Consider the following 26,175-nt stretch of genomic DNA (forward strand, 5'->3'; position numbering starts at 1 on the left):
AGAAAAAGCCCATGAAAGGAATCATAAAAGTTTAATATAAAAATTTTAAAATATTAATTTACTGATTATACTTACATAAGATTTTAAATGTTGTGATTTTTTATTTTAAAAAACAAAACAAAAATGCTGCAATTTATAATAATGAAACATTTTTTTTCTTGATGACTAATTTACTGAACCACTATTTCAAAAGGTGGAACATACATACAATATTACAAATAGAAACAAGTCCCAGAATCGTTTCACAATTTCCTAGGTTCGCAAAAAAAAAAAAAAAAGGCATGCCTACTTAGAATTGTGCAAATACAACAATAATTTCTCAAAGCCAGGGGATAGGAATTGCCCCCAACTGATGGGCTTGATTTTTCAACATTCGTCATACTCAACAGTGAAGATTCATGCATTCTAATGCTTCCCAAAAGATGCTATGTTAAGATCATCCAGCTTGTTCACCTTTGGTTTTGAAAAAATATTTTCCAGCAAGAAACTTTCGTTTTGGAAAACTTGAACATTGTAAATGCATTTTTTTCGCTTTTATTTCTTCCTATCGAGGCTTCAGACACTTTAGCCGAATCATCAATATTTTTAGTAAATATAGAGCAATCATAATTCCATGTCTACTGCGCGGTAAAATCCTGTCCTGAAATTCTGTTGTTTGATAAGACATATTGTTTACATTCGGAAGAAGAATGCTGATGTAAGCGGCCATGTTTGTTTTCTGTTTCCAGACAATTGTTGCCAAATTCTTTATAAATTTTTCGGGACGTTCGGAAAGGCCGTATTACGTAATTGCGCTCCTTTGACGTCATTACGGGTATATAAAATGTAAAATCACGCAGACAGTTTGGATTGTCTGCGTTCATTAACGCGTATTTTCGTCTCTTCCTTTTCTTTGCAAAAGAAGTCTTTTCAAAAAAAATTTCTTTGTATTTGCGTGTATTTCATTCTAAAGAATGAAAAAAAACAACAACAAAAAAACCATACATTTTGTGCTGAATTTTCCTTTTTCGGTTCATAAATATTCAGGGGTCAGTGATAATGATTGTGTTGCAGCAGTAAAAATGCGCTTTTAGTAATCAATGACTTTTGTATAATACATTGAGTATGTTGGAATACCGCAACCCTGTTAACCCAGGTGATTGATTTCATGACGTTTGTTGAGTTCAGTAGTCGGCAGTGCGTTAGTGCGGTGTGTGTCCATAGAACATTTTAATATATGATTGTCTAAACGGTAATTTATTAGACGTTCCTGGTAGTTACCGGAGATTCTGGTTTAACCAGTTGCTCTATACGAACGTGAAAACGTGGAAAAACTGGGAGTTTTTCCAGATTTTCTGATGAGGATTAAGTAATTAAGAAGTCTGAAACCAGAAAAATATGATTAAAAAGAAGAAAGTTTGGTCAAATGAATGGTTCATCTGCACCAATTAGAGCTTTACTAATTGTTTTTTGGGTTGCTGACTACCATAACCATCATTTAGGGGGGGGGGGGGGTCAGGAGGCTCACACCCTTTGACATCTCGCCAGAAAACGTCGAAATGACGGGCCATCCGATTACCCGAGGATATTTTGCACAACGTTAAACATATGGCTTGCAGAGTTCTGATTGAACACTGAGCAATAACCCTCAATTGCCGTACCATACCCATGAAAGTATATGTCCAATATCCATGTTTTTCTGATCAGTGAAACTAGTCTTCAGCCTTCTCGCTTCGAATACATGATTCGAAATCATAACCAGTGAAAAAAAAAAAAAAAAAACGCTTTTTACGTTCAATTTCAGTGCTTTCTGACACTTTTTTTTATACTCTGCACGCAGTGTACAATGAATTTTTTTTTTTTATTCAGATAGTTTTTGCCTCGTTTGAAGCTCACCTCAAGAGTTTTGATTATCGTTGTATTATTTTATTGCTATTTTCATTTTCAGTTTAGCTTTTTCCATAAGCTTTAGGCGAGTTTTAGCAACTGTTCAATCTAATGTTCAATATATCTTATGATGAAAGTACTCTAAATAAACTTAGCTTCTTTTTTAATCAATAACATAGCATTATATTACATGATCTTGAGAAAAATAATAATCCGATTGTAGCGTGATAAAATTTAATCAAGCGCACAGAGAAAGCCAAATAACATTAAAAATAATGTAGATATCTAAATAATGAAATGGTACATACCTGTGTTCTATTTGTGATATTTTCAAGAAATGTGGTAAGCTCCAGAACTTCGGCCACGAGAGCTCGACAGACGGCTTTGTAATGAGAATCTGCTTGCTCGGGACATACTAAATTTCTTGCGCAAACCTGGGGGAAATACCATGACTATTATTCATAATATGCATTAATAATCATATTAACACTCGAAAATACCAGAAGTTCAATAGTTTGCAGTGGAGTTACATAAAAAAAAAACATGAAAAAAGCTTTATTCTTATTTGATCTTTTTTTATATGTATTAGTCATATAATTGCTTTTTTAACCCCAATAATGGTAACAGCTAGGTTGCTTACGTTGAAAATGCTTCGATACCTGAGTTATGATCTATAGTTTTTTTTTTTTGTTGTTGTTTAAATCTAGTTTTGTTAAAACACATAAGTCTAACAAAGCTTGGTTTATATAGATGGCACTTTTTCGTTCTTTTTCTTTTTTTAAACTACCCCCCCCCCCCCCCCCATACACGATGACAGTGTAATTTCAACATTCAACACAACAGAAACTAAGCGTGGCAATGTACTACTAAATGAACCAGAAAGTATTTTTTTCAGTAGCAGTCCAATGAGAGATGATCAGTACTTAAGAATGAAACTCTCTATCGAGATTTAAAATGGGATATCTGTGACCCACGCTCTTTGCGAGCTTTCTAATTAAGCCATGGGCGCTTCTTGTTTAACACTAAAAATATAATTTAATACTTTCAATAAAATATCAATCTGAGAAATTGTCAAAATGGGACTAATCAGACGGCGCAATGGAATATAACATTTAAACGCCTCCTTTCAATTATTTACTATCTGCTGAACCTAAATGCTAATATCGTGGTATTAAGCTGCAAATTACCGCCCCACAGCCGGAACTAATGCAGAAAATACAAGCAAATACCGAAGAGCTCGGTTACAACATCAGACCGCAGTTTCGTCCATGTTTCGTACCAATCAGTCTTGAATAGCCATAACACAGCCGCTATATGGTCCCTGAAAACCACGAGTGTAGAGTGGTATGAATTTCAAAACGCTTCGTTTCATATCTCGGTGAACATTTGTCGAACTAATAGCAATTTTTTTTTTTTTTTTTTTTGGTGTTCGAATTGTTTCTTGATGCTTGTGATTTTCCTAAACATGAATGGAGAGAAATAGACACCATATAAAAAGTTAGACTTCATATTCTTTTTCGCATCAAACGTTTCATATCTTAATTCTGCATTGCATTTGACCATTTTTGCTCTTAGATACACACAGTGTAGCGGTATTTTCGGTAGTTCACCTCCCTCCCCACCACACAGACGCTAGAAGGGGGAAAGAAAGCTTGCTTAAACGTTTTTAAAAAAAAATATCGATTGGCAAAAAATATAAGTGCCCCCGTGGCATATTTTGGCAAGTACGGTTCTGTAATACAAGGGGTGATCAAATGAAAAGGTACGAAACGACACGGTGGGTACAAATGCAGGCTTCATTCAAAATCATAGACTAATAATAAGAGTAGACCGAGCTATGGCAACCCTTTTGCTGCTCATAAACCAAACCATGTGACTGGTGGATATCCTAGCAACAGCGGGCGTTAATCGTAGCAGACGATCAACGCCAGCGCGAAATGAAATAAATAGAATTGATGGAACACGGAAGAATGATCTTTTATGGAGTCCGATTTGTAAATTTGTTATTCTAAGTTGTAAATATTTTGTTAATATAGTGAGTTTTTCGTTTAGATAGCATTGTGCATTTTCTTTAGTCAATTTCAATAACTCTCTAAGCAATAAAAGATGCAAGCGACCAAGAAGAATCAGCAAACGGTAAGATTTTTACCTACAGTTTCAATTTAAGATACCGATTAGTAAATTTTTGCGTTAACGCAAAATGTTTACGTCATTTCGTTCACGCCAACGCTGACAGCTCCAAATGAAATAAAAGTTACCGAAAACTGATCAAAAACTATTACTAATGTCAAAATAATGCATAACTAAAAGAAAAACAGTTCAATCTCTGCACCTGGAAGTTTTTTTTAATGAAAACACATTGTCTTAAAATACATGTCGAGTGCCAAACTATAGATAATGCTGCCATCTAGCAACCATGCTACCAAAGTCTTCGCCAAGCCCTTCCACTAGTCACATGATACATCTATGAACCAATTTTCTTTATCAGCAAGAATGAGAAAGCTCGGTCTACTCTTATTATTAGTCTATGTTCAAAATATGCATCATAGGCCTAAGTACAATGATCCCACTGATGAACAAGCCGCAGGATTTGTTGTTCCCAGAATTCCTGTGACTGTGACGAGACCCAGTCCTTCACAGTGTCCTTGAGTACGTCGTCTGAGTTGAAGTGCTTCCCTTTCAGGTGTTTCTTCAGGGGCCCAAACACATGGAAATCGCAGAGAGACATGTCCAGACTGTAGGCGGATGGTCCAACGTCTCCCATTTGAACATTTCCAGTTCCAGTGACAGACTTGTCAGAGACACATTTCTCCCCGGAAACGGTGACCATCCGCCAATTAATAGCCCGGTTTCTCACTCTCCACTGTCAGAAATCGGATAACACTTCGCTGCTCCTCAATCGTCGAATTTTGCAACGCGAACGCCATCCTGTCCTCATACGTACTGTCGCATCATTTACACGCCACTTTTTATAAGAGCCTTTGCTCTTTCTTGCGCAAGCGGGGTCCGCGTATTCTCCGATCCCAATGAGAGCCTCCAACGGCATCCCGAGATGTCTCGTTACATTCTCCGATGGCGGAATATGCAAATATTTAACTGGGTCATTTTTATGTCGTTTCGTACCTTTTCATTTGATCACCCCTTGTAGATGCTGTGGCCAATCTTTCGCAGTTGTTTAGATTGACCAAAATGATAATGCTATCGGTTTTTATCTTCGTTACTAGAGTCCCAATAAGTCATTCCAAGCCATATAATTCAGGGGTTCCCATGAGGAGGGGGGGGGGGGGTAAGGCGCAGACTGCGCCGTTATAGTTGTTAAGAGTAGAATCTATTTCAAAGACTTTTAAATCTCATTTTGGATGGTCTTTTTTAAAGGGGGGCGGGGAGGGAGGCGGGAGGCTTCCCATCGTCCTGTGCCACACCCCTGTAATTTCTTATTTGAAGAAGGTATTCAGTGTTTCTCATACTAACGTGTAGAACTACCAGCAGCAATTCTTGATAGCTGTAATATAAAGAGTCTGCATTTTTTCTTTCTTTCGTAATCGGATGAAGCGGAACTGTGGTAATTGTATTGATTCTGTATTTGTCTCTTCCTACCATACAACAAACTGGAGCTCATTAGTTTAAGCAGGTTTCTATTTAAAGTCTAAATGAATGGTATGAACGAAAATAAGCCCTTAATCAAAGGCAGCGTAACAAAATAAACGGAAAACGATCCGTGCATTTCACAGGAAAAAATTACTATCGTTTAGATGTTCGTCGAACTGAAGCGAAGTAAATGAACGGTATCTTTATCTGTGGGATTTTAGAAGTTAAAAGCAAGCAATTTTGTTTTCTTCCTGAGCCAACATTTATCACGCATTTTTCGAAGGGGAGCAGTAGGCTGGGAAACTAGAATGCCACAGATTCAGCAATGCGTCTTTTTCAATGGTTACTCTAACGACTGAAACGAAATACTTTTTCTAAAGAATTTGTGCTGCTGTTTCCACGTTTAACAAAAGATTTTTTTTTTGTTAAAATTTTGTTTTTCTCTACAAAGTACCTACGTATGCAAAAATCATGAAAAATTTCCTCTAGTCCTTAAAATGTTTACTAAACAAGAAATGCGTCATGTATCAACTAACATTGCGAAATGTTTTCAACACAGGAATCACGAGATCTAGGTCGTATATAATTTTTCTTAACTGTAAGGGATATAAGGGAGGCTCAGTTTGCATTGGGAAGTCAAATTAGTCATCTCCCTCAAGACAGCTTAAAGAAATTCTCGTGTGTTTTGAGCCTACGAGGGTTCGGAAGTGAATTTACCATGAACGAAGTATAGTTATAAATATCTCTTTAAAACAGGCTGCCGGAAAAAAAAAAAAAAAAAAAACTTCCATAACCAAAAATTTCCGGCATTTGTGTAGTGTTGCTGATCTCCTTGGTCTAGACCCCCTAGACGAAGTCTAAAAGATCATGTCGCACTAAAAGATCAAAGATAATCCCACTCTCATCCGACAGTTGCCTCACAGAGGCACCGATACAGCAAATAATATGAGAGGGAGAGGCAATAGCCGAGCGTGGGCAAGTAGAAAAAAGCCTTGGTGGAACCGTCGAAGACCTAATGTGGCCAGACCTTAGCCTAGCTAAGGCAGTTTGGGTAAGTCTTGAGCAGGTCTTCTGCAACGACAATCCAGGATTCTCTGCGGTGTACCAATCGTGTTTAGGTGTAATCCTCCAAGTTGATTTTATTTTGTCAACAAATATGGAATGAACCTCTGAGACTCTTAAAATTGATGATGGAAGAATGGAAAGGTTACTGCTTTCCACGGCGAGTCTGTCAACGGCATCATTACCATGGATACCAACAAGAGAGGCAATTCACTGTAAACACACAGAGCCTACCTCGGACAATGTAGCCAATTTGGAAACAATATCTTGCCCCAGTTGAACATAAATACATAGTCAGTCTCAAAATCGGCTGGCATTTGTAATCGACACTTACTTCCATAACGTGGTGGAGAGAGAACCCTTTCCGCAGTTTGCCATCATCTTCCGAATCCATGATGATCCGCTCATCATCCTCCCCAGAATCTTGTTCGATGCCCTCATCCGCATTCTGGGAGGCGGCGTCCTCCTCCTCTCCACCATCTTCCTCCCCTCTGGGGTAGGAGGACGTCATCCGCTCGATCAGCTGCTCCAGGGGGCGACTCAGCTTCCGCTCCTCATCCAGTGGCAACCGGAAGTCGAGGACGTTGAAGATGATCATGCCTAAGGTGGCTACCAACTACATGGAAAGATTCAAAATTAACATCAATTTTCAGAAAGAGAAGCAATTACAAAACAGAACAGTTAAAGACCGTGGTGGAAGAAGGGGACAACTCCAGTTTTTGTTGGTTTTGAGTTTTACTCGTACATTGAAATGTACACAGAGATTCAAAAATAACCGAATTTTTTAGTGACAGAATAAAAATTTCCTCAAGATCGATTCCTCAAATATCCATACAAAAATCATTGACATCATGAAAAAACATTTAATTTTTTTTTTTTTTTTGAATTTTTTCAGTTTAAAAATTTACTATCAGCCTAAAATTTTCGGAAGTAGCAATCCAAAACTTTCGAAATTTTCCAAAATTTCGGACCACAAGCACCTCTGCTGATAGAGTTGGGTTGTTTCCGAAATTTTAAAGTTTTTTTTCCCCTTGAAAGAGCATGCTTAAAAACATAGGATTTAACCTTTTTTTAAATAACTTGACAAAGTTTAATATTTCTTAACAACTATTTCAATTGGTGCGCAGATTCAACTTTATTTTTTACTCTTCTGCACATGACATCACAAGTGATGAAATGCCACTCACTGATGCCATTAGAGCAATATTTAGTTCGCTTATTTATTCTCGTGCACTGGCAACGCGGTTGACAGCAAAGCGTAAACATTCAGCGAGCCAATGGAGTATCAAGCCAAAGTGCATCACTTGTGACGTCATAAAGACCACGCCTTTTTCCCAAAATCGGACATTTAAAAAAACTAAATAAAAAATAACTGTGGGGAAAATAAAAGTTTTTCTGGCTCCATGTTATTATTATTACTATTATTATTATTATTATTTTTTTTTTTGCTTATTCTATTAATTTCTGGGACTAAAAGTAGTACTTTTGACTGAAGAAAGCAACCTCATTGTGAAATAATTGAATGGTCGGATGGAACAACGTTAGATGTTAGAAAATACAAATTTTAGAGGAGAGCGTTTTTTTTTTCCTGAGAACGCAATTAAAGTTGAAAAAGCTGCCAAGAAAATGTCACATCCAAGTTTTCTAAACTGTAATAAACGTTTTCCTCCATAGGATAAAGAGAAACCCAAATTCCTTTTTTTAACGATCCCACCAACATTATTTCACCGGAATTTAAAAAAAAAAAGCATGTCCAACGTTGTTCCTACCGACCATTCAATTAACCGTTGCTGCTAAAAATTTAAGGGGAAAAAATTCAGAAAATTAAAATTGGTTTTAATAAGGGGTTTATAAGGGTAAAGTGTTATAATAAAACCTTTGAAAGCAAAAAAGGTGCCGATTTTGAACATACTTGATAATAGCAGTCCAATTTGTCTTGCAAAAGAAAGAAAGAGAGAGAGAAAAAACGCGCGAAAAGTTTGGTCTGCGGTGCAAATGCCTCGGACCTCCACTCGACAAAAAATTTCACCGAAATTGACACACACAATCTCCGCTCAGTTAGTAAGGCAAGGAGTTTCCAAGTATATACAAGAAACAGGCGTCAATGGTATAAAACGGTTGATTCGTTCCGTGTAGTGTCGAAACCGTGAAATACGAGACTTTTTTTAAAATAACATTTTAACTTATTTTTTACACGAATTAACCATATACATATTAAAAATCTTGTCAATATGTATCGTGTTGCGTCGAAACAATGTTTCGTATTATATCGAAACCGTGTTATACCAGACTTAGAAATAATGTAAATCAAGGGATGTGTACCGTGTTGTATTGAAACCAAGTTTCATAAAAACAAAGTAAAAACTAATTAGAGTTATCAAACATTAACAGAAAGTATTAAGAAGAAATGAAATTCCATCTTTTTTAAAGATAACATTCGTGTTACACCAGAGCCGGCTCTTGTAGTTCAGCAGCCCTAGGCGATATTGACAAGTGCCGCCCCTCCCCCCCCCCAAGTGAATAATAATAATACTAATATAAAATAATGATATTTTAATAAAATAAAAATAATAGTAAAATGTTTAGAATTAAAAGGTGATTCTAGTTACATTCCATCCTGGATTTTGCATATCCAAGCAGTGGTACACACTTTAAATTATATTTTCCTTAACGTTGAAGTAGTGCATCTTATGGCGCTCAAACAGATATTAATATTCTCAAATGATTTTTAAACCGCGCAATTTGCCGCCTCTAAAAGTAAATTCAATTTTTCATTTTAACTCCGGACTATGTTTTGCATATCCAAGCACTGGTACACACTCTAAATTATTATTATTATTGTCATTATTATTATTTAACATTGAATCAGTGAATCTTAACATGCTGAAACAGATATTCATACTTAAAAAAAAAAAAAAAAAATCAATTTCGAAATTTGCCGTCCCTAAAATCTGCCGCCCTAGGCGGCCGCCTACCCCAAGAGCCGGGCTTGTGTTACACCATATCCATGAAGTATTAAATTCAAGTTTTGTACCGTGTAATATCGAAACAGCGTAATAATAATCGTAAATTGGTACCGTGTAATATCGAAACCGTGTTGTACGAGAGACGCCTGTATAGCAAACAATCTTACAATCAGTACTTGTTTCAACATTAAGGGGTCGATTTGCAAAATACTCTACATAATGATGGACACCCTCTCCACACTCCATGGCAACAAGTTATCCGCTTTCTGATACGTCTCTGATAGAATCGAGGCCAAATCAAAGAGATGTAGGCGTCATCATGTGAATAAAATTAAGAGCCATTCGAATATCATTCATCATGGGATATAACCACGGAGCAAAACCTTCCAAAACGGGCACACGGCAGACGACAGTAGGAAGGAGCGCGTGGGGATCTCACGGACCACCCTATCACACAAACCTTCGAATGCCACCTACAAGAGACATTGGAACACGTGGGTAGACCATTGGAAGGCTGAAGACAGCCGCATATTGGTGATTAGTGTAAAATGAGAGAGTTTACAGCGGAAGTTTGTCAAGACAGTCGACACCTAGAAGAACAGTGGTAATTAAGAAATTAATGTTTACGTTCCATGAGGAAATTATCAGAATTCTTTTCCCTGATATGAAGCAAAATCTATGACATTGAATATTTCGAATCAATAAAATAATATTTTATTCTTAGATCATTTAAATCGTTGTAAAACCTCTAATTATAAGAATGTGAAATAAGAAATCAAGCTGGAAATTAAGGATAAGGCGTAGATGATGTCCTTTTGATATTTAGAGAATTGGAGAGCAAAACAGTTCCCAAGCAAATGTGTACTTGCACTTCGTGTAAAGTTGAGAAAACTTCCAGAAACAAAAATAACCTAATTCAGTCTAATTTTTAGGAAAAATAGCACTCAAATGTTGTGGAACAGCATCAAATTTTGCATTTTTGTAATCCGCATTGAAAACATTTCTGTTAATCTAACATAGTTCAAATGTTGAAATGAAAATCAGAAAAAAAAAACGGTCATATAGACTGTTTCTTGATAGTTTTTAGATAGTTGGTTAGTTGTTTCAGTTGATTTATTTATTAATTGACTCGGTTGAGCGTTGATTATGATTTAATACTCTGTTCGCGGAAGTATAGACAAATGTAAACAAACATGTTGCAGAGGATTTGTCACTGTGCCATGTTTGGAGATTTTCTCTGAAATAACAGAAAGTAAAATTTCACAATTCGCATTCATCATCCACTTGAAACGAATTTGTTTCAACCAAACGAACGATTGAAGTCGCTTTTCTTTATCTCTAGAGTATCTTTTTCGTGAAAGCTGCACAGAGCTGTTGAGAAATAAACTCATTGGATTTTGTTACGAATGACTCCTTGAATTAAGGAAATTATAGTCCCCTGAAAAACTATTAAGAGCAAGGTATATCGTGAAACCTGAGTACATTTTCCAAAACAATGCAAAACTGGACTTGTTTGCTGACTTCCTTGACGTACACAAACAGAAAACTCAAATTTTTTTGCTAAGGGATGAAAAACCCAAAACGAACAACTTTTCCCCCAGCAATACTTATTAATCAACTCTCAAACAAGTGACAGCCATACACGAAACATTTAAAAAGTCTCTACCACAGGGGTTCCTAAAGTGAGTGCCGCAGGGTTTTGCTACAGGTACCGCGAAGTGTCCACGGCATCAATTAGATATACTCCCGATTATCCGCGAGTCAATCAACAATCAGGAACATGCGTTTTCGCAGCAAAAAGCAAATACAGCAGACCCTCGTTTTACGCTGGTTTATTTTACGCGGTTCCGATTATACGCGGTTTAAGATTTGACACCTTTATTTTATTTTAAGCGGATGAGTTTCGGTTTTACGCGCATGCGGCAATGCAAACAGATTAAAATTTCCTCTCTTTCAAAATCCCAACTCCTAAAGATCACAGATTACACGTAATAGACTGCATTTTGTCGTGCTAATAATCGAGCTTGGGCCACTGGAGACATTTTATGCGATTGGTTCCAGAACTCTTTCCAGAAGTAAAGTTATTAAACTCAAACAGTTCAGAACTCACTGGAAGAAGAGCTCTTTTAGGAGTGACAAAGGAGGTCAAAACCAATGAGGATACCGACGTCGGTGACGAACAACCAAACCGTTCACACTGAAAATTTTGAGCCATTCCTAGACAATAGAAATGATCTTTCTGCTTTGTTAGTGAAGGAAGATTCTATCATGGAAATGACGCAAATGATCATAGATGCGTTAATGCTGTGCAAAGAATTTCAGAGAAAAATTCTTAATGACTGCCAAAAGACTATCACAACCCGCTCCTCTTTATTAAGAGAACACGAAATTAATTTATGTTTTCTTTATGCATGCTGTGCATAAAAGTCGATATAAGTACACATTAAACTTATTATTATTGATCTCTAGAATGAAGTATTTTGTTATCTACGGAACCAAACCCGTACTTTAATACTAGTATCAGGCCTCAGTTTACGCGGCATTTCCGTGGAACGTAACCCTCGCGTAAAACAAAGGTCTACTGTACCAATGGCTGTTTTTTTTTTTTTTCAAAAAATTGTAAATTTGCGCTTAGTTGTTTTTGTTTTATTTAATTATTTGCTGACATATTTATTTATTTACTTTTGTGCTTTCCTCATCGTACTTACACTTGTTTTGATGTTAAGCTCTATTATGCGAAAATACAAATTTTTTTTACTGTACTATTCTCACTGTTTGCAGAAAGAATTTTGCATCAATACATCAATTCGCAACTCCAGAGCTCGAATACGCTACCTTGCGGTGATTAACAATTCTGAAGAAAAAGGTAAAACATTCCATTCCACGTGTTTTCTTTGGGGTAAATTACAGGCTTCAGACAGTTTATGGTGTAATGTAATCTCAGAAGAATAGAAAACTTCCCACAAACACGATGAAAAATTACTGCCATTCACTAAGCGTCAAAGCAAGTTATGAGTTACGGCATGTGTTTGTTTTACCTTTTTCATCCACCATTAGACGGTGGCTGCAGAGCCCCCTGTTTATTGGAGATGCGAAAAAAGTCAAAACTTTTGAGGAAGGACAAGTTTTACTTTTTTGTCACTCATTTAAGCTTTTCCCGGTTTATCCGCAATTTTTATTATCCGCGTCACTTGTGCCACCCAATTTCGAGGCTAATCGAGAGTTTATCGTGCATCGTACGTACGCATTCTAACAGAGGTAGACCGTGAGAAAATTCTAATCCTTCAAAGGGTGTTTCGAATCGGAAAAGTTTGGGAACCTCTGCTATACCACGAAGCTAAATATTTTTTTACATGTTCGACCAGAGCCTGATTACTGCAGGGGCATGCAGGGCACAGGCCCCTCCTCTTAGATTTCAGGGGGCCCAAAATCCCCTTAATTTATCATGCTAGTTAAAAATAAATAATGGTTTCAATTAGAATCCAGAGTACAATGATATCATTGATATTTTTGCAAATGCCAAGATATTGAAAAAATCTCTCATTTGTTGATAAAAATTCCCCTTAAAATTTTGATATTTTTGCAAATCCCAAAACCAGTCCAAGTTTAGTCCGTATTTACTATTAAAAGTTATATCACAGATGAGTTTGATACTTACGGTTTACTGCAACGGGCAAAGTTTAACCACATTTTATATAATTATCGTATACTATATCTCTTTTCTTTTTTACATGTATATATTATATTCTGATATGAGTACCACCAAATTTAGCATGGTTGCATTAATACGAAAGTATCAAAATATTCTATAGCTTCATTTTATAAAATAAGCCGGAATGGAGGGGAAGGGCAAAAAATGAATTTCATGCAAAGTGTCTTAAAAAATCTTAGGGGGGCCCTGAAATAGAAATGTGCCCCGTGTCAAATATCAGAATGATTGGGCTCTGTGTTCGACCATGTAAACAGTAAAACAAAATGTACGTAAACAATAACACCTCTCAAAAACAATGCCTTTAAAGTCCATCGCAAGATCTTGGCATGCGTTGATCGAAAATCTCTAGTCAGCGGTCAAGGCGAAAGAGCGTTCCCAGTGATATGTTCATACTGCGAGTGCGTGAACAATAGGTTTCAAAACACGGCAACCACCAAAAGTGTGGAAATGGGGCAATTTGATGCAACGCCTCCTACGAAGCTAAATGAGGATAATTTCATTTGAAACACACCGGGGTTATAATTTACGATTAGAGGGCAACTCATTTACACCTCATTTTTCAGCAGTGTGTAGTAAAGAAAAATTATATTTCATAACTGAGACAGTTATTGGCCATGGAATAGGCGAGTACTGAAATTCAACAGGTTACAACAACTAGTTTTGAAGAAGGAGAGCAGTTAACTGTTTTATTTTCTAGGACAAGGGTAAAAAATAAAGTATAATGCATGTTTGGAAAACTGTGGTATCCAAATAACTCTGAAAACACGATGCAGAAATTTTCAATATGGTTATTTTTTAAGCTTTTAGTTTGAGGTAGGATTGAAAAAAAAACCGACAATGAGTAGAGAAAATGAATGTAATTTTAAAATGCAAAACAAATGTTGTGCAGCAAGAATGCGCATTCAATCTAAAAACCTATTCTCGGTGGTGTAATTTCGGCCTAAAAAGCACCACGTGACTTCTTTTTGCACGTTTATTAACTAACAATAGTAATACTCATATATGTATATATATAATAAAAATCACTAACCGAGTCACGCTCTGACGTCACCAACAATGAAACTCGTGTCATAGCTTGAGTGATAGCATTATTTCATTGTTGAAGCACCGAAAATTCAGTAAGTTTTTTTATGACTTGATAATATTTTTTTTGGCAATGTTTGACATGCAGGGAAATGCTTTATTTTGATAAACCGGAACTGGATCCGGTAAGTTAACTGTTTTTCTGGTAAGGTGTAATTTTAGGAGAGGTAAGAAACGTAAAGCTATCTAACTGGAATTAGGGTAGAAATTTCAACCATCAAAATATCACCAAACAGGCAATTGCTTCGTTCAAATGTAGATGCAATTTTCACCCGTCAAACCTTGACGGGCGATTTTCTAGTAATAATAATAATATAGAGTATTTAAATACGTAGAAAAATGGGCGTGACATGTTAGCGTGTTAGGAATTACGTTTAAAAAAAATATGGTTTTTTAAAATGAATTCCTGAAACAAAAGTAGCTAAATGAAACTAGTCATGTATTACAGAATGTTTGTTTTCAACCCAAAAAGAGTTTTTTTTTTCTTTCAAGAAGTGCTCTTTAAGTTCATATTTGAATTCACTGATGCAAATTCTGTTTTTAAACATGACAATGTTAATACAGTATAACTTCAATTTAACGATTTCCTCAATTTAACGATACATCTCACTGGTCCGAATTTGACAACATTGAATGTCTATGCTCCTCGATTTAACAATAAATATCCTTGATTTAACGATAACTTTTTCCAGTCCCTTGACAATCGTTAAATCGAGGTTGTACTGTACATTCAATCGCCGTTCGTAATATTTTTTTTAAATATTTTCGTCAACATCTCGTTAGCGTGTCATTTGTGCTTTCCCCTGGCAACGTGACATTATTATCTGCAGAACGCTCCACACAAGGCAGATAAATTTATCAGAAACAAATGTTAAAGTTGAGAAGCTTAAAAATTAAAAATGATTAAAAATTCCTTCAAAACCTCAGGATGGGGCGGGGGGGGACCTTTCCTAACGAAATTGATGCCAATTTCAATAGCAATAGTTCCGCCGCCGATTTTTCGAAACCATCCTGCAAAAGAGACTACTCAACTCAACATCACTTTTCCGTTCGAACTGTGTGTCTGTTCCAGTGCCCTGTACACCCACCGGAGCGTTTCCGAAATTCCCGGGAATCACGGGCACACGCCCCGCTCACAAAAGGGGCGCAGCTGAGCAGAAAGAACACGCCAAGGTCGTTCTACGCTCAGCTCATCGCTTGCGGTATCAGCTAGGGATGATACCGGATTACGACTCGTTCTAGAAAAACGCTAGTAGCATTTACAAAAAGGGAAAGGCAATGAAACTTATGATTAGACAACTTATTTTATGAAAGTTGGGGGTGGGATAAGCAAAAACGTCAGCTACTAGTTACTGTAAAAAAATTGAACAGTTAATCTCTCAGATTACATACGAATCAATTCTCAAATTAACTTTGATTTAACGATACCCGATCTAACGGATTTCCTCAGGTTAATGATACATTTCACTGGTCCGGATTTGACGGCATTGAATGTCCGAGCTCTTCGATTTAACGATATCCTTGATTTAACGATAACTTTTTCTAGCCCCTTGACAATCGTTGAATCGAGGTTAATCATTTAAACGGCGGTAAAAGGGTGTTAAAATAGTCATCACAATTTATTCATAAATTCTTTTTTTTTAATGTGCCGATAACTGAATGGTATTAAAAGTATTTTAAGCTGAATAATCATTTAAATAAAAAAAAATTTTGAAAAAAAAATAGAACCGACTTCAAAATTGCTCTAAAAAGTGAAAAATAATTTTATTCTTTAAACACCATCGATAATGCTTTTAAACATAATTTTTGAAGTTGGCGCAAAAACAAAACGTAAAATCCAGTGTAACCATGCTTCGTTCATATTTTTTTTCAGAAAAGCATCCAAAGTTACGAACGAAACATTTATACCGCTATTCAAATATGCTGTCATCAATGCATAATGTATGTGATAGTGAAGAAACTGGTCCTGGTTAAATTTATAGTTTTATTTGAGTTATGGCTGTGAATGATTTTATCTATCGTTTTTGCGCCAACTTCAAAAATTATGTTTAAAAGCATTATCGATGGTGTTTAAAGAATAAAATTATTTTTCACTTTTTAGAGCAATTTTGAAGTCGGTTCTATTTTTTTTTCAAAATTTTTTTATTTTATTCTTTTTAGTGTAAATGTAGGTATTTCAGAAATAATAAGAAGTTACCATCACGAAACTTCACATTTTTTTCTTAAAAATGCTCCATACTAAAAAAAAACTATTGACACGCGTTAAACTTTAAGCGATTGACACTAAAAAACTTATCTTCGTTCCTCTCTGGAAATCATGCGTAGTTAATTTAATTATAACCATTTAAGTATTACGTTTTTCCTAACTAATTTACATTCCACAGCATCTAAGTTGCTCATGATGCAATCCTGTATTTTCTTACTTAGCCCCGATCATCTGTTATCGGCATAGATGATAACGATAAAAATACTACAGAGTAGTTGAGTCAAACCTAATGGTAGCATTGTGAAGGCTAAGCAGATCCTAATTACTGCATCACCTCGCTTCCAGGTTAGGTTTACCCCTACTATGGAGCAATAGCACTGAAGAAAGGAAGAGTTTGATAATTCACATAGTGTTACTATAAATCAGCAGGGTTACTAAAATAAAATTATTTACGCCAAAAATGAGACGACAGCGCCAGATTCCCCATTATCGAAATATCCCTTGAAGAAATTTGATGCTTGCTTCAGAGAAGCCTTCATTCAAAATTATCATTACAATTACTATTAATGTTACTGTTATATGGCACCAAACTTTTATAACAATGAGTTTCCTATTGTCGCGTAGATGACGATAGCGAAGACAATGTGAAAGCCAAATGAAGCGAATACTCGTTAGTCTTAACTCGAGATCTTTATTCAAAACCACGAATGAACGTTACATCTCCTTAAATACAACTTGAGAAAGTGCTGGAACTTTCCAGACTTGGAGAGATACAGAAATTAATAGAAGATTCGAGAAAATACGGGAAACAGTAGAAACGAAATTTTAGTAAAATTCACTTTGTCCTAGTCGGGATTTGAACCCAGGTCGCTCGTGTGGGAGGCGAGAATTCTACCACTGAGCCACCGTTATCCACGGATGAAAAGTGCGAACTTCGCTACAAAATCATTTAATAGGGAAATTGCATAAAATTTACTGTTTTTTGCCCATAACTTTTTTTCTAAAGAACAAATATGGTCAAACAAAGTAATGGGACCTAAGTTGAGCCATTCCCTATCCATTAAAAAAAGAATCATCAAAATCGGTTCACTAGGTGAGACGCTATGAGTGGACAAACAAAAAAAAAAAAAACATACATACGGTATGAATTGATAACCGCCTCCTTTTTGAAGTCGGTTAAAAACTACATTGGCTTTTTCTTAAAAAAATATTTTAAACGCTCTGAGGTTTGTGAATTGGATTTGGCACATGAAAAAGTGGAAAGAAAAGGGATCTAAGTAAACTTTTAAAAATATTGAGTAAAACAACAGCAAAGTTCAAACCCTATTTCGATTAAACCCGTTATCTAAGCGTTCGTCGAGGCGTGGTACAAGATTTCCGATGTTCCCTACAAAGCCCCGTTCAATGTCCGATTTACATTCTTTGCTTGCAGGTTTAACCTCATTATCCGAATAGTATCATCACTTTGAACTAAACATACACACACAGATATATATATATATATATATATATATATATATATATATATATATATATATATATATATATATATATATATATATATATACAGGGTGTTCCGTTTTAACCTGCAAGACCTCTATTTTCGCAACCGTTAGTCCTAGATGTATACTTCCAAATGCAAAATCAGTTGCGGAGTTAAGATATTGAAAGTTTGAAGCAAAGTTAAAAATGAGTCAAAAAATACAAAATTTAACTTTTTATACGGACCCTAGCTCCCCTAACTTATATTTAGAGAATAAATCTAATAATAAAAACTATTACTGACACGAAAAACTTGACATTTGTGCGACAAAAACTCAAAGAGATATTCCAATTCAAAGTTTTAATGGACCATACAAAAGATTTTAAAAAAAAAAAAAAAAAAAAAAAAAAAAAAAAAAAAAAAAAAAAAAAACAAGATATTTATATATATTTCATTGCTACTATATTTTCCCCCAAACTTTATTAAGTGTTATTAAAGTGTTATTGACTGCGAGTGTAAAGTGGTGTAAGTCACAAAACGCTGTGTTTCATTACTCGGTGAATATTAGTCGTACTAATTTCTAACTTTTTGTGTTGGAAATGTTTTTCAATGGAGATTATTTCCCTAAACATAAGTTAGGACATGAGGCCCGTATAAAAAATTAAATTTTGTATATTTTTATTCGTATTTGTTTTCACTTCAAATTTTCAATATCTTAACTCTGTATCTGATTTTGAACATTTTTGCGATTGGAAGTATGCATCTAGGACTAACGGTTGCGAAAATAGAGGTCTTGCAGGTTAAAACGGTACACCTTGTATACATATTTTAAGGAGCAAAGACGTGAAACTCACAAAGCGAAAGGTCTGGGCCACAAAGAGGGTAATCGCACTTTTCCCTTTTAAACTTTTTCAAAATCCCAAAGGTTTGCATTGAGGGCTGGACTATGAGTGGCTCTGCTGGATACGGTTTTGCATTGTCATGAAAGAGCACAATAACTTTCGATAGCTCGATTTTTCAGTGATTTCAACCCAGTTACCGGGTTAAAACCCCGTTGGAAATTTCGAAGTTTTCTCACACGAAGGCTCAATATTGAAATTTTGAATAGCGGCAATCCTATAATTGGAGCACTTTTGCTTAGGCAACCTTATACCATCGGTTTTGTAATATTTTTACCTACATTTTTTATATAACTTATGTGGAAACTCGATAAAATTACTCATTTTGGGCACATTTTAGCCTCGGAAAACCCTGGTTAGACCGGAAAAAGGTAGGCAACCTTACTTTATCGTTTTCTTTACAGCTTTTACTCTTCATTTATGACAACAATTTCCAGAAACTCGATGAGGGGAAAATTATCTCCCTCATTGAAAACCTTTTATCCCCTGACAACCATGATTAGCGAACCAAAAAAGGTAGGCAACCACACTTTAAGTGTTTTATTTCCATCTTTTAATCTTCATTTATGATAACGATTTTTGGAAACTCAATGAGGGTATTTGACTTATTTTTAGAAACCTTTCAACATCTGGTAACCCTGATTAGTTCACGTGAAAGAAGTAGAATTTCTTACTTTAACGTTTTAACTACAACTTTTACTCTTCATTTATGGCAACAATTGTAGGAAACTCGATGAGGGTAGGTCAAGCCTAGTGGGACTTTAGACTATACGTACATCTGCTTGCCATCAAAGTTCTTCATAATAAGCAAGCAAGTACATACTGAATTTGTTTGTTTGTACAGAAGTTATAAAAGAAGGTCAATTGTTAGAGACTTTTTTTTAAAACTATAGTTAAAACTAAACAAACAACAGTTGAAATAAAAAATCAAGCACCAAATTTAGCTGTTCGTCCGAAGGAAAAAAAAGTTGCATGTATCCAGGTACACGCGTCAGAGTCAACTTTTTAAATTACAGTTCATCACCACAGACATCATATCAGTGGCTGGGAAAATAGCTTTGAACGGGCACTCTTCAAAAATAGTGCTCCATTTTGGGTTACAAAAATCTGTCTTGAAGCCTTATATCACTGCTAGTGATCATTACTGTTAGTGATAGTACATTCATGTCAGCTCCTATGAATAAACTTTTGGAAAATGCTTTAATGTACTGTTGAAAAAGGGGCACATAAGCATACATACACGCACGTAAAAATCATATGAGACAGTGAGAAGCAAAGGGATGCAAGTGGACATTTTGAAGTTCTGAGTAAAACACGTTTAAAGATCAGATCCTAAGAAGGCTTTCATTTAAATTTTTTTCTAAACCATGCTTTATAGCAGCAACTACCAGGGCTACTAGTACCATCTCTTGCCCCAAGATAGAGGAGGGGTTTACCTACCATTTGTACTGGTTATCTCCAAATTTTTAATTTTGCTACTTGCATCCCTTTGTTTCTCACTGCCTCATATGTATCAACACAATTACTTGAAGTTACTTTTAGGGAACACGGGATAACATCAGTAGAATAATATTAAATTGATCTCTATTTAATGTTAACTTTACAAATTGTTAGATTACATGGTTTGCAGTAACAAAAGTCACGTTCATGTAACTTTAGAGAATTAATGTTTGCGCACAAGAGTACTATGAATGGTTTAGTCACGATCGTTGATCAGTTACTTCACGACCGTATACAGCCACGACAGTTTAAAGACCATTCGATTGCATGGATACCGTAACAAATCTTACCTTGATACCATTAACAAGTCATTTTGTTGAACACGGTTTAAGTGGCTGACGTAACGTCACTTCGAACACTTGGGGAATTTTGGAGGCGAATTTTAAGTCAAATGATTTGATTGAGATCTTGTTGAAAGAATTTTTAAAAGCTTTTAATGCTGTACATCCGATACAGACAAAAGTAAGTCCAAAAATTGCGATTTTCCGTTCATTAGTGCATTTAGGGATTGCAATACCGGACCGAAAATTCAATACCGGTATTCGGTATTTTTAAAACTTGATACCGGAATACCGGTATTAATACCGGTATTTGAAATTTCTCAAAAATTGCTTGAAAACATATTGTTTCGTCGCCACATTTCACAATTTTGTACAAAAATTGTATTGTGACAGAACATAAAAGGAAGGAACAAATGTCAAGATAAAAAATCAATAGTTTGAAAAAAACATAATGCATCTATTAAACTGTCTCTAAGCCTGGAACTTATTTTAGCTCAACTTTTCTACAGTTAAAAATACTCTTTCTGAAATCACGCAGGTCGGTTGTACTGTTAACAATGCACGATACACCTCCTCTAATTGTCTAGAAGTCCTTCATCTTCAAATCAATCGGTCTCTTACATGTTATTTTTATATAAATCCTTTTCTGTGTGTGTGTGTGTGTTTCTTTTGTATTGTTTGCATCATTATTATTATTTTTTAAATTAATAGCTTGTTGTAATATCTTTCCAAGACACGATACTTTTCAAACATTATCATCAGTTCCTTTTGAGCATTAGAGGTTTGTGTATGCTTTTTATTTGCCCTTTGGTTTGAAATTTACGAAAAACTTCACTAAGTCTGATCTTGTTAGTTTCTCTTAGTCGTTTTCGCCTTCTTTTCAAAATTATTGCAATTATAATTATGTAAATATCTGAAAATATGTTTCAATTGATTATGCTTTACCTTTATGCTAATTTTCAAGGGACTTTTCTCAAGGTATTTTCAAGGTACAAAAACAACAAATTACCATTTGTTATGAGAACATGAAAAAGTTTTGTTAAAATTTAGTACAGTTGAGAAAAATAATTAAAAAAGAAATCATAAATTATTTCTGCAATTGATGGTTGGAAAAAATTGTTCATAAGACAAATTCATTTCAAATTACACTCGAAATTAACTTTCACAAAAGAGAAAGTGAGCGATGTGGAAAATGGAAAAAATGAAAACATAGAGAACAAAAGCGCACAAAAATGCGATTTATCTCACCATCTAGTAATGACAATATCACTTTGAAATCTTTCCGCTATTTTGTTTAATGATATTCTATTAGTGAGTGCTTTAGAAGCCAAATTTTTACATCAATAGATTGATTTTGGCTCTGTATCATGGAAAAAGAAATGTACATTCAAAATATAAGTAGATATTTAATAAGTTAAATTTAATGTTCTTAAATTGAAACTATTTATTTTCTTCCTCTAATACCGAAAATACCGGTATTTTACCAAGTGCATTGTATATAGAAGCCTATTTTGGATCGAGCCATGTGTAAGTAATCCTTAAAAAAAAAAGTCCTTTGCAATAATTTCCTTCTTTCCTTCCTTCCTCAGTGGTACGACAGCACTGGGTGAGCCCTGTCCTCCTCAAGAATCTTCCGGGCCTGTCTTTTTTTGGCCATGGTTTGCCAATTTTTCACTCTTATGGTAGAAAATTCCTTATCAAGGCAATAAACCCATTTGAGGTTAGGCGACTCCTTGTTCTAACTACCATAGGTTTAGGCAAAAAAATTTTGCAGTAATTTACCAGTGTTAAAAGAGCGCGAGTCCAATTTTTTGTATGCACCAAGCGACCGTTTTTCCGCTTATAGGAGGTCAAAGACGTTCTCCCATTCACTTAACATTTGTCCCACAGAGGCACCAATACAGACTATGATCATGAGCGCCCCCATGGGAGGTCGCTGTGACCTCCCAAAAATTTCTTCATTCGGAAAATTTTGTATGACGATTCGGCAAAATTATCATCATTCGGCGAAATTTGGTGTTCCATTCTACAAGTTGAGAATTTCTGTCCTAAAAATTGAAGTTCAGGGTACCCTGTCAACGATGTGAAAGGGGTCTGCGGTGGCACAGCAATGATAATTTGCGTAGTTTTTCACTTTTCTGTTGAAGGTAAAACTTACAAACGAGTCAGAGACTCTCCGAGCCCGTTTATCAGAAGACCAAAAAGATATCCCAATGACAGGTTGCGAGTGTAAAAACTCCTCATGTAGGAAAAACAACGGATCATCGAAGAAGAATTTTCGACCTGTTCCTTCCGAAAAAGAAAGCAGGACAGTTCAGAGATGATATTGCTCTGCAGGTTGAAGTGTAAAAAACATGTGACATCAGAAACCCTTCTTTGTATTTCCTAAAATCTGTGCTGCATAATTTTTAACCAAAAATTCATCTCCATTTGAATCCAGAAATTTCACTTGAGAATTTCGTATCCCAACTTCGCAATACAAAACCCATCAAATACTATGATTCTGCCGTAAAATCATACTTCAGCAGCTCACAGTGACTTACACCTTCGATTATTTTTAGCCAATGAGAATTAACCATACGAATTTCGGCAGTTGGGATTTTTATTGTCCTTTTCAATTACATTCCGATTATTAGTGTAATTTTTTAAACAATTTTATTGAACTTTTCTTATATTTGAATACATTATTTATTTTAAAATACAATTTCTCCATTTTGTTTTAAACTTTTTTTCCCACTATTACTAGCGACCATGCTATTGCTTACTTTTTTCTCTAACCAGACCTCATTGCTTATTTAATATGATACTAGACAAAACAGCAATGTGCCCCGATTCAAATGGATATTGTATTTCGTCTCTAAATGCGCCATTAATACATGCAAAAACTATTGCAAAGCTTACATCGTTAAATAAGTTTTTAAAAAAGACATTAATAAACAGGGCTGCGGAGTCGGAAGGAAAATGGCCAACTCCGACTCCTGGATTTTGAAACGCCCGACTCCGACCCCAGTTGTTTTTATTTTTATTTTATTGTATTTTTTCAATTCCCTCTCCCCCTTCAGGAAGGGGGGAAAACCACAAACAGAGATTGAAATATTAATTCCTTTCAATGAAAATTTCGCATTTTGTATTTTATTGTAAACCCAAGATGCATACAACGTTAGAAATTCAATTTAAAAATCAAATTTTCCAGTAGTTACGAGTTTAAAAGTGAGATGACTTAAAAATACCATTTTTTTCAATAATTTAAAAGGATTACTTGTAATTTGCCCCCTTTTGATGTTTAAGAAATACATATTGATAAAATCGTCTGCTTTCAATTTTTGAAAATTGCAACTTGAAAGAAAAAAAGCTTTTTTTCTAAGTAAGCTCTTGAGAAGTGGTGGTTGGGCCCGGGTGACACCCATCTGGTAGGTGACACCCAAAGTTAATTTCAAAGTTTGTAAAAAATATAAATACTTTAATTCTGAAAATTTTCTAGAACATATTTTAAATTATATTTCACTAATAAAATTTCAACGAAAGTAAGGCACATATACGTAAGGAGAAAATTTTACACAAAATGCGGCAAAATACAAATTTGTACGAATAGCTTTTACTATACCTATATTTCTTCTTTGCTAAATTTTTAATTTAAATTTTATAGTCTGCTTTAGAATAAACTTAATATGAAGATTTTAAGATTAACTGCAATTATTGAGTGTTGTAACCAAAAAATCACTTACACTTATTTTGTTCCATACTTTTTAGGGAGAATGAAGCATATATAGAAATGGTCTTAAAAAAAAAAAAAACATTAGATTACTTCATCGGATCTTTTAGATTCATGCTTTCACGCCAGAACTTATTTGAATTTGTCAACTACTCTCAAAAGTTTCCACCCGAGCTACGGGCCTCGACTTACTAAATTGTTTCTTTCCTTCAACTATTTTATAACTGAGATTGAGCAAAACATTATATTTCTACTTTTATTTGAAAGTGATTACTTGAAAATGTTAGGCAACAAAACCGTTTGCTGACTGTTGTTATTTGTTAAGTTAAAAAGCAAGCAAACTAGAGGACGGCTAGAGAAAGTTCGGTAAGCACTCAAGCTAGCTGATTGCCATAATCGCAGTTATTTTCTCATTAGTAGCTTTTTATACATTTAATCGAACCAATTGGTAGTCAGTTTTTAAAAATTACATTTCACGAAGCAAGAAACCGCAAATTAAGTCGCGTTGTTTTTCCAACCTAAACAATCTAGACATTTCTTTTTTTTAAGAATAAGATCAAACATCATCATCGATTTAACTGTTCCCTTAGCGACTGCATTCGGTTCAACATCAGTGGTTGCCAATTGAAAAAGAACACAGAACGAGCTTCACTTCAAGGTCAGCGGAAGAAACGGGGAAAGTGGTGTGTGGCACTGAAGCGAATAACCGGTGCTTTCCGAGAGACGGTCTATAACGCTATAACAGTGCGATGACATTCCGTTTCAACGTGGGATGCGTCAGGGGTTGCACAAGATTGACACACACGTTGAGAAAGTTATTTGATTTTTTTTGCCCACCTGTCAAAGCATGCAAATATATTATGATTTCCGTACTGGGTAAGATTTATTGCTTTGCCACTTCATCCATATTCAGTTGATAACGCGTGGGATAAACTGTTGAAATTTGGTCGAGGTAAACTTCAAAGAAAAAGAGAGAACTTGTGCTACAAAATACTTCTGTTTCATAAATCATGAAGCAAGCCCATCATTTCGAATTTTTCTAGGGGAGGGCAAAATGTATGCAATAGATCACCCACAGCAGTTGCCGACTTGGGTTCCACTGCAACTTCGCCCCCGTAACGAGGGAGCTTGCAGGCTCCTGAGTCCCTATTGGAACTGGCCATGACCACAATCGACTCTAGGCTTCGTGGATTCAGATATAAGAACTTCAAGATATAAGATCGTCCGTTGCCTGCTTATTCGCCACCTCAAAGTCACTAACCAGATACAGATTTGATCAAACATCCGAAAGGGGTGGGGAGTGCAAGTAATTCAAATTGTATCGAAAACAACAAAAAACGCATCTATTGATATGTAAATATGCTGATTTCTCAAGGTCGGCGAGAAGGGGGCATTACCCTTTTCCGGATCAGATCCCCTAAATGACGGTCCTGTCCTGCAGCATAGATACCAAGAGTCCAAAAACAATGCTTAATTTGAAGCGAAATTCTTATTTCGCAAACTGCCACGAAAATCTTTACCTCTAACTCATCGTTGGTATAATCTGGCTCTCATAAGTTGACTTCCGATCTACTGAGGAAAAAACGATTTGTTAAAATACGGAGTGAAGAAGGTTGGTTTGCATTGTGATAACGGTTATTGGCGTTGTACCAACTATGAATTTCTCCTCTTTCAACCCAAAAATTAATGAACTGGTCCAAAGTCAAGTATCAAGTTACCAGAGCCGCACTCCATGCATTCGTCACGCATCTATGTCTTATAATGCAAAGAGACGCTGTCAAACGAAGCAGTGAAACTTCTAAAATGTAAGGAAGACC

The 26,175-nt window shown here is 35.5% G+C and overlaps 1 protein-coding gene across 1 annotated transcript in view; it reads right to left on the reverse strand.

The window, feature by feature from the left end:
* Positions 1–25,521, reverse strand: part of LOC129228472 (protein spire homolog 1-like) — a 54,333-nt gene extending 28,812 nt beyond the window's left edge. Inside the window, exons 1-3 of the mRNA XM_054863153.1 lie at positions 25,435–25,521; positions 6,851–7,132; positions 2,175–2,300 (exon numbers count right to left, since the gene is read on the reverse strand). Of these exons, the coding sequence (XP_054719128.1) occupies positions 2,175–2,300; positions 6,851–7,132; positions 25,435–25,521 (495 nt within the window). The remainder of the gene's footprint in view (positions 1–2,174; positions 2,301–6,850; positions 7,133–25,434) is intronic.
* Between the last annotated feature and the right edge of the window lie 654 nt (positions 25,522–26,175).

Source organism: Uloborus diversus, chromosome 8 (assembly GCF_026930045.1).
Source record: "Uloborus diversus isolate 005 chromosome 8, Udiv.v.3.1, whole genome shotgun sequence".
Lineage (NCBI taxonomy): Eukaryota > Metazoa > Arthropoda > Arachnida > Araneae > Uloboridae > Uloborus > Uloborus diversus.